Below are 18,230 nucleotides of genomic sequence, written 5' to 3' on the forward strand. Positions count from 1 at the left end.
TTTCTCATTCTCATCTCAAAAAGTTGTGAGGTATGGTAAAGTTCTTCATCATGTCCAGCTCTAACTTGACATACAGAGACAGGGGGTGTGCCTAGCTCCGTACATTGTGTAGCAGAGAGTGCCTATCTCTGTACATTGTGTAGCAGAGAGTGCCTTGCTCCGTGCATTGTGTAGCAGAGAGTGCCTAGCTCCGTGCATTGTGTAGCAGAGAGTGCCTAGCTCCGTGCATTGTGTAGCAGAGAGTGCCTAGCTCCGTGCATTGTGTAGCAGAGAGTGCCTATCTCCGTACATTGTGTAGCAGAGAGTGTCTAGCTCCGTACATTGTGTAGCAGAGAGTGCCTAGCTCCGTACATTGTGAAGCAGAGTGCCTATCTCTGTACATTGTGTAGCAGAGAGCGCCTGCCTAGCTCCGAACATTGTGTAGCAGAGAGTGCCTATCTCTGTACATTGTGTAGCAGAGAGTGCCTGCTTCCTCTACTCCACATGTCACTGTTCTCATTTCAGCAAAAAATAAACCAATCATCCCCAGAAGTGGAGGACAAGAGGTGTCACAACTGTCACTTTGCGACTCCCATGCTGGGTTTGTTTAATGTGGACTGTACCACTTGGAAGGGGGTGATCAGCGCACTACACTAGTGAGTCATAGAGCCGACTGTGAGAAAAGCAAAACGTTCTCTTTAAGATCCATTGTGTAGGTCTCGGCTGTTCTCCGGTGTTATGTTCCGGCACACAGAGTCCAGCCTGGCCGGTATGAGGTGAGCGGCCCCTCCCTGCCCCCCTTCTCTCTCAGCGCCCCGTCCTAGTACACGTGCGGCTCGGCGCTACTTCCGGGTTTCCTCATACTCGACTCTGGGTATGGCGGCGGAGCAGGAGGCGGCGGGGAGGGAGCTGCTGGCGGCTGTACTGCGGGACCTGGCTGCTCCGGAGGGACACCCGCGGCCACAGAACCGGAGGCTGAGCCGTGAGGAGGCGGAGGGCGAGCTGTGCGAGGCGGTGCTGCGGCTGGTAAAGGGAAGGTGAGACTGGAGAGCTGTGTATAAGATGTGGGGGGTGAGCTGGGCATGATGTGTGCCATGTGACCATAGCAGTGACCAGCTCCCTATTGCATTCTTACACCAGGGCATGTCATATCACAACTGCAGGACACAGGAGGTGGGGGTTGCCTAGTCTGTGTTGCTCCGACAGAACACACAGCAAGAATCTGGCTAATAGTTGCTCTGTTTTCATACCACCATCTCCATGTACCTAGAAGGATGCACTGATGACTGCGAATGCCAACACTGCCCGGTTACATGCAAGAAACAATAGGAGGCAGCCGGTGTTCTGTCCAAAATGGTCCGCCTATCGGATAGTGCCCGCTGTGTACTGCGGAGCACAAGGAGAAATCGGAAAATCTCCAAAGATGAACGGCGTCGTGAGTCCAGGTGCAAGCCCCACCATCCAAGTGGACATAGGGCTGCACATATTAGAGGGCCGCTCGCCACGCTTTGGGTATGACCTTGCTTCGCTCAGCTCTTTTTATTCTAACTCTGTCCACTTGGATGGTGGGTCTTTAACCTGGACTCATGGCGCAGGGGCCATTCATCTTCAGATATTTTCGGAATCTGCTTGTCCTGTGTACTGCCCATGCTCAGTACACAGCGGACACTATCCGGGGGACACTATTTGACATGACACCGGCTTCCACCGCTAATAAGACTCGTATGTAAACTCTCATGCAGCACTTGCAGGCAGTCTCCATCCAGAGCTGATCACTTACATGTGGTCACTACATGACAGATAAGTGGTGCAGTTATCTGTGTGACGGGAGCCTCTCATTGCTTTCAATGGTGCTACCTATCGCAGCTAGTGACAGTAACTCCCGCATGTAACCCGATTGCGGGTGCTTCACAAATGCACCTCAAAGCCTGACTTCAGGCAACTAAAAAATGATCCCTTACAATGGGTTGAGCCTGCACTGCAAGGGTTAATTGCAGTGGCAGCTGGTTTTTTTTTGTGCGGGGGGGGGTGGGCACGGCAAACAACCACACCCCCCCCACCCACCTCTGGCTCTAATCACGTGCTTCAAAAAAAAATCCCTCCCCAATTGGAATCCATGCATCTGGCGCCCTGTATGGGGGGGGGGCGCCGTGCATCCCCCAAATGATCGAGCTGCCACTGGTTAAATGTTTGTTTTGGTCTAGGGCAGGGAACGCCCATCTGTGACCTTTTTTGCTTGCCTTTATCTGGCCCTTGGGGCACTATTCCTCCCGCTGGCTCTGACAACGGGGCACTATTCCTCCCGCACATGCGCTCTGAAGGAACACCTATGCTGTTTCTTCAGAGCCCTGTGCCGCGAACGGCAGCTCGCATGTGCAGGAGTGACGTCATCATGGCTTTTTACCAGTGGTTGCGTTTTTTGTTGTTTTTTTTTTTAGAAAAGCACTACAGTTCATTTAACATGGTTTCCTATGGGATGCGTTTCCATATTATTCGGTTCATCGAAATAACAAATCAGCCAACTAATCGATTATGAAAACAATCATTAGTTGCAGCCCTACATATTATGCCTTTACCTTGCAGGTACCAAAAAAAAAAATGTCCAGTGGTTTACTGCTTTAACCACTCGCTTACTGGGCACTTAAACCTCCCTCCGGCCCAGACCAATTTTCAGCTTTCAGAGCTGACGCACTTTGAATGACAATTGCGCAGTCATACACACTGTACCCAAATGAAATTTTTATCCTTTTATTTTTTTCCCCCACAAATGGAGCTTTCTTTTGGTGTTATTTAATCGCAGCTGGATTTTTTATTTTTTTTGCTAAACAAACAAAAAAATATGGAAAATTTTGGGGAAAAAAAAAATCCACATTTAAAGGTTTGTTATAAAATTTTGTAAATGGGTAATTTTTCTGCTTCATTGCTATGCGCTGATGAGGCTGCACTGGTGGGCACTGATAGGCACATATAAGGTGGCACTGATAAGTCTGCACTGATGGGTGGCATGGATGGGCACTGATAGGTACCACTGATGCGCAGCACTGTTCAGGCACTGTGGGCACTTGTAGGTGGCACTGATGTGCAGCACTGGGCGCTGGTGGGCACTGGTAGGCAGCACTTGTAGGGGGCACAGGTTGGCACAGATGAGCTGGCGGCACATCGCAGTGATCGTCTTTTTTTTTTCTTCTCCTCGCGCTGACATCACATGATCAGCTGTCATTGGCTGACAGCTGATCACATGGTAAGGGGTCGTGCTCGACCCCTTACTCCGATCTGTGATCCAGCGAGTCTCCTAGACTCGCTGATCAGAGTACGTCACGCTTGCCTTTCAGAGGCCGCACAGGCCACTCATGCACGGAACGATGTCAATAGACGCAGTCCCAGCAATGCAGGTCCGCGCTATAACCTTCAATCGGCTATAGCGCTGATCTCTAGAAGTTAATAGAGAAGTATGTTTGTTTTTTTTGTTTTTTTTGGGGGGGGGGGGGGGGGGAATAATCATACTTGCCTAGGTCAGTGATGGCGAACCTTGGCACCCCAGATGTTTTGGAACTACATTTCCCATGATGCTCTGGCACTCTGCAGTGTAGTGGAGCATCATGGGAAATGTAGTTCCAAAACATCTGGGGTGCCAAGGTTCGCCATCACTGGCCTAGGTGAATGTAGCATCAGACCAATGCTGGATCTGTTCCCCGGCATCTCTGTACTGCGAATCGAGCCACCGAACATCGCTTGCTCAGTTCTCTCACCTCTCCGAGCACAGAGCTGCTGACTGTCAGTCAGCAGCTCTCCTGCTCTGATCCTCCACACTCATTGGATTGCTGAGCTATGGAGGGGTGGGCAGTGGGCGTCTCAATCGCTTGCTAAGACTGCCATCAGTCAAGGCAGCTGGCGGATCCGGACTTCCTAAGTCAGGATTACGTGCTGCTTCAACTGATTGCAGTGATGCCAGCGGAGAGCGGACTTCAGACTGCTCTCCGCTGAAAACGGGTCACAGGCATGCAAAACGAATTGCACTCATGTGACCCTTAGGAGAAGCTCAGCCTGAAAAGCTCAGGCTGGACTTCTCCTTTAAGTGAATTTGAATGTGACATGGTGGTTGGTGCCAGATGGGCTGGTCTGAGTATTTCAAAAACTGCTGATCTACTGGGATTTTCATGCACAGCCATCTCTAGGGTTTACAGAGAATGGTCCGAAAAAGAAAATATCAAGTGAGTGGAAGTTGTGTGGACGAAAATGCCTTGTCTATGTCAGAGGAGAATATGCAGACTGGTTCAAGATGATGGGCAACAATAACTCGAATAAGCACTCATTGCCACCAAGGTATGCAAAACACCATTTCCTAAAGCACAACACATCAAACCTCGAAGATGGGCTACAGCAGTAGAAGACTACACTGGGGGCCACTCCTGTCAGCTAAGAACAGGAAACTGAGGCTACAATTCGCAAAGGCTCAAAATTGGACAATAGAAGATTGGAAAAACGCTGCCTCGTCTGATGAGTCTCAATTTCAGCTGTGACATTCAGATGGTAGGGTCAGAATGTGGTGTAAACATGAAAGCATGGATCCATCCTTGTGTTATTGTTTTAGGCTGGTGGGGGATATTTTCTTTGCACACTTTGGGCTCCTTAGTACCAATTGGGCATCGTATTGTTGCTGACCATGTCCATCCCTTTGACTACAACAGGGATATGTAATTAGCGGACCTCCAGCTGTTGCAAAACTACAAGTCCCATCATGCCTCTGCCTCTGGGTGTCATGCCTGTGGCTATCAGAGTCTTGCAGTGCCTCATGGGACTTGTAGTTCTGCAACAGCTGGAGGTCTGCTAATTGCATATCCCTGGACTACAGCGTACCCATCTTCTGATGGCTACTTCCAGCAGGATAATGCACCATGTCACAAAGCTCAAATCATCTCATACTGGTTTCTTGCGCATGACAATGAGTTCACTGTACTCCAATGGCCTCCACAGTCACCAGATCTCATTCCAATAGAGCACCTTTGGGATGTGGTGGAACAGGAGATAATGGATGTGCAGTAGAGCTGCACGATTGTGTGAAAAATGAGAATCATGTATTTTTTGCTTAGTTATTCTAACCACGATTCTCGCTGCGTAACATCTTTCACATTATACTAAAAAAATTGGGCTAACTTTACTATTTAGGTTTTTATTATTTTTTTTAAATTAAAGTGTATTTAAAAACAAAATTGCATTTGAAAGACCGTTGCACAAATACAGTATGACATAAAATATTGCAATAACCGGATTCTAAGTAATTTTCTAGCAAAAAATTATTTTAACTTGAAACCAACAAGTGTCAGGAAAGGGTTTAGTCTTTGAGCGGTTAAATTTCCCTCATTTACAGACCGAAGTTCATTCCTTTGAGCTAAAGCATGGATCTCCAAAAACTGTTGCAATGTTTATGGTTGGCTCAGCAGAGGATTGTTGAGAAACTTGGCAGACTGCCTGTTTGTGTTTTTTTTTTTTTTTTTTTTTGACAGCTGTTGGCTTGAGCAGAGAACTCTGTATAGAATCAGGGAAGATTCGCAATCTCAATTATTTACGATTAATTGTGCAGCCAACAAATCAGCATCACGCAGTTGGAGCAATCATGTCAATATGGAGCAAAATCTCTGAGGAATGTTTCCAACGCCTTGAATCTATGCCACAAAGAACTGGGGCAGTTCTGAAGGTCTCTTGCATCCTTCTTTATTTACCAGCTGCAGTGTAATTATATCGCCATTAGCTGCAGTTGGATCTCAGACTCTCAGTTTATTTCACTGATTGGCCAGGAGCCTTCTGGTCAATTACACCCACATGTGCCTGCTGGAATACATTGGCTTATTTTGGAAAGTTCTGCGCAAATTGTCACTTTAAAAGTAGAGGCGCACTGAAAATTCAGGATGCACTTGGCTGAAACCGAAAATTACAGTTTAAAAAAAAAATCGTCTTTTTAATATCATGAATTTAAATGATTATGAACTCCTTGTCGGCCGTTATCGGCACCTTTAGTGCACGAAAAGCTAAAGAAAAATACATCCCTTCACACTTGTCTGTTGCGCTTCTGTTGTGTTAAAAATTTTGCTTGCTGCATTTTTGGTCCGTTAAAAAAAAAACTGCACCAAAAACACACCTAGTTGAAATGTATTGAAACACTGCAAGAACACAATGCACGTGTTACTATTTTGATGTGGTTTTTGAGTCATATGACATATGAAAAACGCCCAATAAGCACAGTAAAATCGTGGCAAAATTTGTTTTTCGCCACCCTTTTTCCTCTATTGGCAAAATGCAGAAAACACTATTTTTACCCAATGTTTTGGCCACCAAAATTTTGGTGCACTATTTAGAAGTCCTGTATGAACTGTATGCTAATTTATGTAGATGAGCACAATTTGCTAGTTTCCATTGCATGGTGGAAATCGTACTTTTCTCACTAAATAGGGAGTGTTAAAATAAAAGGTGCTTTTAAAGAGGACGTAAGCTTCCTCTGCTGACATTTAACTATAGGTAAGCCTTATTACAGGCTTATCTATAGGTAGTGAAAATGTCTCCGAAACGAGTACCATTGTAGGAGATATTTACATTACATGCAGCCAGTGACATTACTGGTGCATGCGTTCTAAAGGAACGGCCATGGGTACCGTTCCTTCTGAGCCCTGAGCTCGCAAACCCGGAAGAAACTCCGGGGAAGAATGTCAGTTGTCTCAGCGTATGCAGGTGCCGCTGGAATAGCTTAGTTCTAAGGTAAATATTTCATAATGAGCTAGTATGCGATGCATGCTAGCTCATTATGTTTGTCTTGCAGGTTTTTTTTTTTTTTCCAACCTCTTTAGTGTACAAAGAGAAAGTTGTGGTCGACATTAGCAACTATCCTGGAGTTCAGCTTTATAAAACTATATAGTCACAGTATACACTCTTTTTTTTAATTTTATAATACCAATACAAACATTAGTGTGTGTGTGCTAGAGAATAAAATGGTGGTTGTTGCAATATTTTATGGCACACTGTATTTGCTCAGCAGTCGTTCAAATGCAAATTTTTGGGAACAAATTACACTTAAATGAAGGAAAAAAAAAACTAACCAGTAAAGTTAGCCCAATTTTTTTTTTTTGTATAATGTCAAAGATTTTACGCCGCGAGAATTGTGATCTTTTTATTCTAAGCAAAAAAAAACGTGTTTCTTATTTTGGCCAGAATCGTGCAGCTCTAATGCATGTATGTATGTGATTCTGCATTTCTGCCTGCAGGGGGCATGCTGCTTCTGCTGTGATGATTCACAGCAGCAGCTAATCTGTGGGTCCCAGGGACTTGATGTCCTCTGACACCTGCCAATTCATGGTAAAACAGAGAGAACTGGGATATGACCTTTTTATTAAAGAGGTTTGAGTAAGTGCTGAATTTAGTACAAAACACATCACCTTTTAATGTTCCTGTCATACCTGTGGTGCCATTTTAAAGCTTCAATAAAGATACCAAGGAGCGCAGAAATATTCTGGCTTTATGTATGGTACTGAATCTCACAAACAAGCTGTGTAGCACCCTTGGTTCCAGCTCACATCATGTAAAGTCGGTCACTCACCTGGAGCGACATTATCTTGGTTTAAAAAGAAAAGGGGGACAAGTGGGACTTTGAAGCATGTCAATTGAAAATAACAATGTAGGAATACATGTGAATTATCTTGGTTTATTCATCTCTCCAATGGGACACAGATGGCCAAAAAAACTTGACAGGGGTTATAACCCTTCCTTTTATCCACAATGGAAAAAAATGTCTTAATTTTAGTTCTACTTTAATAGTGTAATATAAAATAATCACATGTAAAGAGCCAGATTTGGATAAACAAATTCCTAACATCAAAATGATGGAAACGAGTGCATGGCAGGTCTTCCTGACATCTGTGCTTGTGATAGATGGTGGGCCTGATAAAACAGTCATGGCACAGTGCCTCTAGGGGACTTCTGTTTTATTAGGTACACTCGCCGTGCAGGAAGTGATAGGACGAGCTATAGTGACTCATTGTATTTGCTGCTTCTCCTGTTTCCCAGGGGATGACTTCTAAGCTGTCTTTTCACTCTGAGTACTCATCCAGACACTCCTCACAGGGAACCTGCCAGCTTCCTTCTCCCTCTGTCCCTCAGGGAGGGAGGAAGGAGACGGCTTCTCCCTCTGGTAAGCATCTGTACAGACACTTGAGAGAGTCCGCCTGATGCAAAGGTCTGCACCTAACATCTGGGCTACATTATGGGCACTGATATTTGTTTATAGGGCACAGAAAATGTGATATGCATTTGACAGCAAATTGCAGTTTGATTATTATTTTTGTTTCGCGTTTCTAGCGCACAAGTCACAAACCCTTCTTAACATGAGTCCATCTATTATGTTTAATCTGTGCCAAATAAACAGAGGGATCTGACAACTATGAATGACAGTGTATGGAGTGACAGTATCTGTGTGGTAAAACAGCCCCTATTCACGGTGTGTGCAGGAAGATCTGTCTTTCACCTATGCCTTGGCCTGGATCTGCTGCCTCTTGGGTCCCTTCCTCCACATGCATTCAGCAGTGGCTGTAGATTGGCCATTAGTGGCATGGGAAATTGGTGGTTAAATCTCCATTTGGGAAACTGGTGGCTCCATGGCTATGAAGCGCCTCAGTGCATTGGCCATAGCGAGGTGGTCCATAAGTGATGTGTATAGTATCTGTACATCACATGTCCCTGGGGATGGTGTTCCCAAGAGTGTTTTCAGCTGAATACTCGCAGGAAGGACAGAGGCTGCTTAGCCCTCCTTCATGTGGTAGAGGGCTGCACATAGTTTTTTTTTTTTTTTTAACCTTAATGCAGAGAATGCATTAAAGTGGTTTATCACAACAAAAAATACAATTTTAAAGTCGGCAGCTAAAAATACTCTAGCTGCTGACTTTTAATATTAGGACACTTGTCTGCCCAGGGATCCAGCGCTGTCCTCAACCAGGCTAGTTTTTCACTAGTCTTTGGGGTGTTGGCATCTGTAGCATGGAAGGGTCTGTTTGCGAGGGTCTAATTCATTATAACTAGGGATGCACTAATACCGGTATCAGTGCCGATACAGAGTATTTTCAGAAGTACTCGTACAATTGCTACCGATACTTTGCGGTGCCCATTCATTTTGTGCCCATACAAAATGAATGGGCGTAAAGCGCACTGCAAAGACTTATACAATTTCCCTCTCTGCTCCTGTGTGTGTGTGTGTGTGTACGTACGTACCAAGTAAACATAGCAAAGTGCCACCCAGTGCATCAATAGACAGTTTATTAAAATGTTCTAACTCACAAAGTAAATATCTAGTCAAATCCATATCTGCAATGTCCATGTCCAGTTGATGATAGCCTGGATCCTAAGGGAGTCCTAAGTCTTAAAATGGTTCTAGGTAAAAATACTCTAGCTGCTGACTTTTAATATTAGGACACTTGCCTGCCCAGAGATCCAGCATCTCTGTACTCATATCTGTGTTACTTATTACGCAGTGTGTGCATTGTTCTATGGACAACAGTGCAAATGTGTTCACATCAGCAAAATAAAAAGTGGCGATTTCTAATCCTAATATTTTAAGTGCAAACTGAATGTTGCTTTTAAATGTATGGTGTGTGTGTGTGTTGTTTTTAACAGATCCTCAAACTTGAGTACTAAACAGCAAGTCAGCTAGAAAGACATAAGTAACTGTGAGTGAGCAGTCAAATGTCTCAGTAGGCCCAGCCTTCATACCGATCATACCACAAATACACTTTGCCAGATACCAGTTGTCTTCTTGTGCAACACCAGCAATATTTGGTCTACTCTTGATTTAAAGTAAGAAACCTGCTTACCTTGGACTCCTTTTTGTGCAAGTGAGGTTTTTTTTTGTTTTGTTTTGTTTTTTTATATAAATTGTGAAGCAAAGTTGTGGGCATGTTCTGTAAATTAAATGATGCAAATCCTCAAACAATCAATATTTTTATTACAGGTTTTGAGGCAACAAAACACGAAAAATGCTAAGGGGGTGAATAATTTTGCAAGGCACTGTATGATAAAAGCAGCTGGAGTTTTGTGCTGGGGAGGATGCTGTAAATAGATTAGCAGAGCCCTGAACTATAAAATGGTCAGAGCTGAAAGTCTCTACTAGAGGTCGACCGATATATCGGCCCATATTTGCCCCTTTTTTTTTCTTTTTCTTCTTCTTTTTTTTTTTCTGCATCGGCCGATTATTGTGCAAACCAGGCCAATTTTCAACCTGCAACACTATACCTGGCCTGCATGGCCGCCTGCAGTACTGACCAGTGCCATCCCCTACAGCAGCATGTAAAATGAATCCTTCACCCGTGCAGCAGGCCACTATAGAAGGGCAAGGAGAAAGTTTCACTGGCACCGCCCCCCGAGGAACATCATTGGCATATCACAAGCCTCCGCCACCTTACTAGTAACTCCCCCTAGCAGGAGGGAGCATTTTCACCAATTAACAGTCATTTCATTCACTCACCACAGGTGACACCACAAACCCACCCCCCCCTCCTTATTCTGGACACACTTTGGAGAACAGGTACCCGCGCTCATCTGGGGGGCCTGTTTGTGTGCCCCTATGGTTATGAGGGACATGACCACCTCAGCTCCCGGGATGGACTGCTCTTGTGGCCCGTGTTCTGTTCATGGTGCTTGCTGCCGCTATCTGTTGGCACATAAGTACTTAGGGCCAACAACCATGGTTTGTCCTGTTCTAACAATAATACAATTTTTTATACAATCTACATGAATCAACCACCTCATTTAAAGTCCCAACCTCCTGTCTTGATTTATTGAACCCGGGATGGACGCACATCACATGAAGTGCCTCATCTAAAGTCCCAACTCCCCACTTTATTGCATAGGACAGCGATTAATTTGCTTTCCTAACACTGAACCGCCTCTCAGCCAATCAGGTGCTCGGGTCTGTTACCTGATTGGCTGAAATGACAGATGCTGTGATTGGACGCCTATACAGAGGTCGGGAGAAGACATCAAGGATCATGGAGAACACTGCCACCGAGACAAGGTAAGTGCTAGGCGGGGGATGCACACTGGCAGCATTTGATGGGCACAGTGGTGGCAATTTTTTTTTTTCAGCTTGCGGCCCCCCCCCCAAAAAAAAGTTTGCGCAAAATCTGCCAATGCTGTTCCACCCTCCCTCCACAGCCACCTCTCTGTACCCCCTCCTTTAAAATGACTAAGATTGTAGTATTCTTCTTTTTATTTTTTTTTTATTTTATTTTTTTTTTTTTTATAATTAGTCTGGCTGAAAAGAAATCAAACCTAGTATGGCAGTATTTCAGTTAGCCAACATCAGGGAAGACCAAGTGCAATATCTGCCAGAATCTGCTGAGCATGGGAGCAGATACCACAAATATCTGGAATTATCTGAAAGTCCACCACCTCCAAGCTTATAAAGACGCACAGAGGGAGAAAGTAGATGCAGCTGCTTCTTCAGCCAACTTTCAGCCCACTGTAATACAGATGTTTGATTCTAAAAGAAAATGGCAAAATACTGATCCTCGGTCCAAGAAAATTGATACCCTAATCACAAAAATTATTGCCACAGACAACCAGCCCTTTACAGTTGTTGCAGATATTGGCTTTCAAAAAACACTTGCTGGCAACAATAGAGCCAAGATATTCAATCAAAAATGAAAAATACTACCGCACAGACATGCTGGACAGTGTGTACAAAAAAGGTTACACATCGAATTAAGACAGGGCCATGTCTGGCTCCCATACTGGGGACTATATCAGGGAGATGTTCATTTAGCATGCTCAATGATTGGGACATCAACCAAGACAGCGTGGTGCTTGTGCTGCGAGACAGTGGTGCTAACATGATTAAAGGCCTCAGACTGACAGATATACCAGACTTCAGCTGCAGTGCACACACATTACAGCTTGTGGTGAAAGAGGGCATCAGCAGTCAGCGAGTAGTGGGGGACATCATTGCCAAATTAAAGACTTGTGCTACACACTTTAGCTACTCTGTGCTTGCAAAGCAGCATCTTGGAGCAATCTAAAAAGATCTTGGCCTCCCTCAGCACAGCATCATTCATATATGTTGCAGAGCATGCTGGAGCAGAAGCGTACCCTGAATCTCTATGTAGCAGAACATGGAAAGTTTATCACACCTCCAGCAGAATAATAGGATATCATCCCAAATTTGATACACTGGGCCCTATTGAGGAAGTGACTTTGCATATCAACAAGACAGAGGCCATCAGGGAAACCATGTGGCAAAGCTTGGAGAGATGATTCACAAGGATGGAACATACCAAATGTTAATTGACAACACTGCTTGATGCTCGGTACAAGGGTCATGAATTTGCAGGGGACACTGAGCAAAGCAAAAACTTGACTGTGAGAAGAGCAGGCTATTGTATCCAAGCAACAAAAGAGCCACCAGTGGAGACGAAGGCCCAGAACCAAAACGCACCAGAACAAGGGCAGAAGAAGAGAGGGAGAAACCCACTCCCTGTTTTTTTTGGATGCAAACATTTTGGGGGCTCATGGAACTCCTACGTGATGAGCACTTCATTTCTGAGCAGTTGGAAAAGTACGTTCGAGAGCCACTGATGGACAGACGGACTGGTCTGCCACTGGAATGGTGGAAACCTGCCTCTTCTGTTCAGTGAAAAAGTATTCAGTGAGATTGAGATCATTAAACTGGGTGTACTAAGAGAAATTTTGATGGATGCGGGTGAAGAAGAGAATCCGAGACTGGAACTGAAGCAAAAAACCTAAAACTAAAGAAAATTTGCACCTTTGTATTGTTTACAAACTTACCTCAGTAATGGGCATTATCTATTGCCGTTGATTACATTGATTTTCTTTCAAAAGTTTTGATTACCTCACCTGTTTTTGTAAGATAGAGTTGTTTATCTAAATTACATGTGCACTGACTGGAGGCTTGTGTACTTCTATTTTAATAAATGGTTAATTTAAGCAATTTTCTGTATCCCTTCTTTTATTTAACTAAACTTAGATTTTATGAAATGAAGGAAAAAAATGTAAAAATCGGGCGCAAAAATCGGCATCATATATCCGCCATCGACCACCCCAATTTCTACATATCGTCAACGGCCAGAGAAAAATGCATATCGGTCCACCTCTAGTCTCTACCTAATGAGGAGTGGGGGGGGTGTGCATTTTCCCCAATCAGCTGTCTTGGCTGTATGCCCAGGCTTCACTGCAGTTCTAACTAGAAAGAGAATCTCCTAACACGATGTGCACTTTCTAAACGTATATAAATTTGAAGACAGCAGATATACATATAAAACTTATGTAGGGAGATTTGTTTTATCCCTGAGTATCATCTGATAGATGGCTACAGTGCGACCGGCTTATTCTGGGTGGGTGTCCATGGATGTCCTTGCAGAATCGTGTGCCCCAGGGCACGCACCTGGGAATGTCCGTGACCATCAGTGACATCAATGAACCATCAATGAGTGGACCTTTACCATGTGATTGCTTGCAATCACTTGCCAACGAACCGGAGCTTGTCTGGTGCAGCTCCTCCCCTCTCCTTGCACTGATCAGTACAGTGTGCGAGGAGAGGTGGGAGCCAAGTGCAGCAGCGCTGTGGGCTGTCTCTGGAGTGCCCACAGTGCTGATCTGTGCCCATGCATGTAACATCCATCCCTGGCTCATCCATGCTCCATATGTGCCCATCCATTCATCGCTCATTCATGTTCCATATGTGCTCGTCCATGCTCCATCCATCCCTGGCTCGTCCATGCTCCATCCCATCCCTGGCTCGTCCATGCTCAACCCATGCTCTATCCATCCCTGGCTCGGCTCGTCCATGCTCAACCCGTGCTCTATCCATCCCTGGCTCATCCATGTTCCAGCAGTGCTCATCAGTACTTATCCATGCCACCCAAGTTCTCGTCTGTGCCACATTCTTGCCACTACAGTGCCCATCAGTGTCTCACAAATGTGTAATAGGTAGTCAAATTTAGATTTGAAATGTATGTCCCCTGATGGTTCTCCCTGCTTGTTGGGCGTCTCTGTGGCCAGGCTGTGGAAAACTATCACAGATGTGGTATCGCCATACTGACATGTTCAAAAGATTAATGCCTCAGAATATATGTTTGGGGTGTTTACTTTCCAAAATGGGGTTATTTTGTGTGTGTTTCCATTGTCCTGATGCTCCAGGGCCTTCAAAAGTGTAAAGAGGTATCGTCAAAAAAAATGTAATATGTAATTTATGTCCCTAGAACACTTGATGGTGCTCCCTACATGTTGGGCCTCTGTATGTGACCAAGCTGTGTAAAAGTCTCACATGTGGTATTGCCATACTCGGGAGGAGAAGTAGAATGTGTTTTTGGGTGTAATTTGTGGTATACATACTGTGTGAGAGAAATGACCTGTTAATGACAGTTCTGTGAAAAAAAAGTCTTAATTTTGCAAAGAATTGTGTGGAAAAATTACAACTTCAAAAAACTCACAATGCATCTGACTAAATACATTGAATTGTCTACTTTCCAAAAAGGGGTAATTTGGGGGGTATTTGTACTGTCGTGTCTTCTTAGGGTCTCGAGAAATGAGAGGCCGTCAGTACATCAGGTGAGATCAATTTTTCAGAGATTGGCATCATAGCTTGTAGACTCTATAACTTTCATAAAGACCAAATAATATACACTGATTTGGGTTATTTTGGCCAAAATATATGAAGAATAATTACTAATTTACAAAACTTTATAACAGAAACTAAGAAAAATGCATTTTTTTTATTTATTTTTTACAAAATTTTTGGTCTTTTTTTTTTTTTCATTTTTAGTGCAAAAATAAAAAAGAAAGCTCTATTTGTGTGAAAAAAGGACCAAAAAATTCATATGGGTACAATGTTGCATGGCTGATTAATTTTCATTCAAAATGTGAGAGCACTGAAAGCTGAAAATTGGTCTGGCTAGGAAGGGGGTTTAAGGGCAAGTAGTTAAAAAATATATATATATATTTTTTGTTTAATTCTCCAGTAATCCATCTGTAGACTCCACCCCCTGCATAGAGTAGAGATGTGTGGGGTCCATGATGAGAACTTGTCGTGCAGAGTTGCACGATTGTTAAAAAGTCGCAACCTTGATTCAACCAAGCGCTACCCCCTCACCCCCCCCCCCCCTTTTCTGACATTTCCACGATTTAGTGCAAAGCCATTCTCTGATCACAAAAAAAAAGCAGCCTGCCAAGTTTATCACAACACAGCTCAGAGCTGAGATAAAAAGAAACCTAGTATAACTTGACTCTGTAAATGAGGGCAGTTTAACCACTTAAAGACTAATGCCCCGTATACACAATCGGATTTTCCGACAATAAATGTTGGATGTGAGCTTGTTGGCTGAAAGTCCGACCATGTGTATGCTCCATAGAACATTTGTTTCTGGACTTTCCGCCAACAATTTTGGCTAGCAGGTTCTCAAATTTTCCGCCAACAAAACTTTGTCGGAATTTCCAATCGTGTGTACACAGGTCCGACGCACAAAAGTTCACACATGTTCGGAATCAAGCAGAAGGAGCCGTATTGGCTATTGAACTTCCTTCTTCTCGGCTCGTATGTCTTGTACGTCACCACATTTGTAATTATTGGCCAACATTTGTGTGACTGTGTGTATGCAAGACAAGTTTGAGCCAACATCCTTTGGAACAAAAATCCACGGTTTTGTTGGCAGAAAGTCTGATCGTGTGTAGGGGGCATAAGTCTCTTTCTGCCATTTATTGCTTACAAGGCAGCCTTATGAGCACAGTGTGCTGAAAAATGTTTTCAAAGAAATTAAGCAATTTAATAAATTTAATAACCAGAAAGTCAAATTCACACACTCAATCAGAAAATAGATTTTTTTATAAAGTAAATACTGTAAACTACTAAAGTAATAGTGGCAAATTAACATCCTGCAGATCAGCCCCAGTTTCTGCACCTCCAGTCCTCAGATCACTGTACCTTCCCCTTCTCATCTGTCCCCCTGCTGTTTCACTGACACTACACTGCTCTGCTGATGGGGATTGAGTCGTGCCGACAAGAGGCTTTGTGTTTCGCTTGTGGCACCTGTGCCAGGGGTTGCCCTAGAGAATAAAATGGCAGTCGTTGCAATATTTTATGTCACACTGTATTTGAGCAGTGGTCTTTCAAAAGCAATTTTTTGGGGGAAAAAACAACTAAACAGTAAAGTTAGCCCAGTTTTTTTTTTGTATAATGTGAAAGATGATATGCCGAGAATCCTAAAAGAATTGCGTTCTTTATTCTAAGCAAAGAAAGGGGATTCTCATTTTATCCAGAATCGTGCAGCTCTACTGTCATGTCTTATTTCTATTACAAGGGATGTTTACATTCTGTGTAATAGGAATAAAAGTGGTAAAAAAAAAAAGTAAGAATAAAAATTTTAAAAAATTATTTAAAGCGCCCCTGTTCCCTCATGCTAACTTGCAAAAGTAGACAGAGGCACGTAAACTGACTACGGTGTTAGGGCTCAGGAGCCTTGATAAACCGTGTTTGTTTACAGGGGGAAGGGCAGAACCAGGCAGGATCAGCCAGGTATTTTAGGTTATACAGGGGGCCCTTGTGCTATATTACATGCTTTAAAAGAACGGGTTTCAACTCCCCCCGCCCCCCCCCCCCCCTTTTTATTTATTTTTTGGTAATAAACGCTTTAATACTACTTTTAACCTCCCTGGCGGTTTTCCCGAGTGTGGCGCGGGGTTAAATTTCAGTACTATTAGCGGTAACCCCCGAGCCACACTCGGGATTGCATTGCAGGATCCTGTTGCAGTATACTTACCTTGTCCCCAGGATCCTGCGATGGATGTCCCCCCACTGTGTCCTTGGGCTCTGTCCTCCGCCCGGATGTCCTGTGTGCCTGGATCCGTTCCGTGTGAGCATCATGGCGCACGGGGGTGGAGCCCGGCAGCAAATTCAAAAAAATGAAAACTCATACATACAGTACATTGTAATCTTACAGATTACATTACTGTGTGAAATTATTTCACATCTGTTTTGTCCCCAGTGCTTTGTCCAATGCCCTGCATGCACTTTTAGGTGATATATACTGTTCTTTCTGCCTGGAAACGGGAGATTATCCATGGCAACCAAAAAGTGTCCCTTTATGTCAAAAGTGGTTTTAGACCAGCTAGAAAACAGTGATGGTAAACTAGAACACTTGCAGACTTGAGCGATAGTGAATCGTGGGGAATTTTTTTTTATTATATTTTTTTTTATAATTCTATTTATTATATTATAATTTATGATTTTGTATTTCAAACTTCATCATACCCGGGATATCTACTAGACTCTTGTTTGGACAGATTTAAGTGTCATTGCTAAGAACTACAGGCCTACAATATAAAACGCCAAATTTCTATGCAAAATAATTGTACCGCTTTTAGACACAAAAATCTGACATGGTCATACCATCAGGGAGGTTGCAATCATTTTTATTTATAGGGTTTGGACATGCCCCTCATTTATTTGGTTTAAATCATCTTTGGCAGTCTCTTCCCCTGATTACGTAAAAGGGAATTCCATTTGATGTCCGTAATGTCCACTCACATTTTTACTTTCAGCTGGAAAATTATTGGGGAGGGGGCGGAGGAAGTTTAGGTGTTAATACTCAGATTGTTGCTATAATGTAAATAATGAAATACATTCTGGCAACTCCGCCTCTCGCTCAGGAAAAAGTGGTTTAAGACAAGACTTTGCTTCACACATACCAGTTCAGCCCTTTTTATTGTCAGCATCTGTATTTGGCATGTGATTTTATAAGTGTACATTGGGATCTGCAGGATCTTCTTTCTCTGATACTAAGGTTATTATCTCGCCTGCCTATTCTGTTCCTGGCTTGTTTCCTCTGCATTTCAATTGCATCTGTCTTGGTGTACTTCCTGCTATGACAACATTTCCTCTCAGACTTCCTTCCTCCTATGGTATTTCCTGGCATGAAGCCTTCAGAAAGAATACAGTAGAGAAGGAATAGCCATTTTTATTTCTGGATCCTGACTGATAAGTCTACCAGTAAAATATTTATTCATCCGGTGTAATTAAGTGACAGACAGAAATCCTAATAGATTGCATTTCTAAGTCCTAATATACATACTTTTTCTAAATACCATTGTTCTATAAGAAAACCTCAGCTTCAGTCCACCCAAGGCCACAATTTTTTTTTGTAGATACTGGACAACTAAATCTTTTAAGCAATTTTTTTGCAGGATATCTGACATCAGGCTAGGGTAAA

At 43.5% G+C, this 18,230-nt stretch overlaps 1 protein-coding gene across 2 annotated transcripts in view; it reads left to right on the forward strand.

The window, feature by feature from the left end:
* The first annotated feature begins 698 nt into the window (after nt 1-698).
* PPM1F (protein phosphatase, Mg2+/Mn2+ dependent 1F) overlaps nt 699-18,230 on the forward strand; it is a 134,954-nt gene continuing 117,422 nt past the window's right edge. The window contains exon 1 of one of the 2 annotated variants that reach the window (XM_077461639.1): nt 699-1,016. In XM_077461639.1, the coding sequence (XP_077317765.1) occupies nt 856-1,016 (161 nt within the window). In that variant the 5' untranslated portion in view covers nt 699-855. The remainder of the gene's footprint in view (nt 1,017-18,230) is intronic. The other variant, XM_077461638.1, reaches the window with a different exon arrangement.

The sequence above is a fragment of the Lithobates pipiens genome, unplaced genomic scaffold, assembly GCF_037356315.1.
Source record: "Lithobates pipiens isolate NorthernLeopardFrog02 unplaced genomic scaffold, aLitPip1_a1.2 Scaffold_3, whole genome shotgun sequence".
In the NCBI taxonomy this organism is placed as follows: Eukaryota; Metazoa; Chordata; class Amphibia; order Anura; family Ranidae; genus Lithobates; species Lithobates pipiens.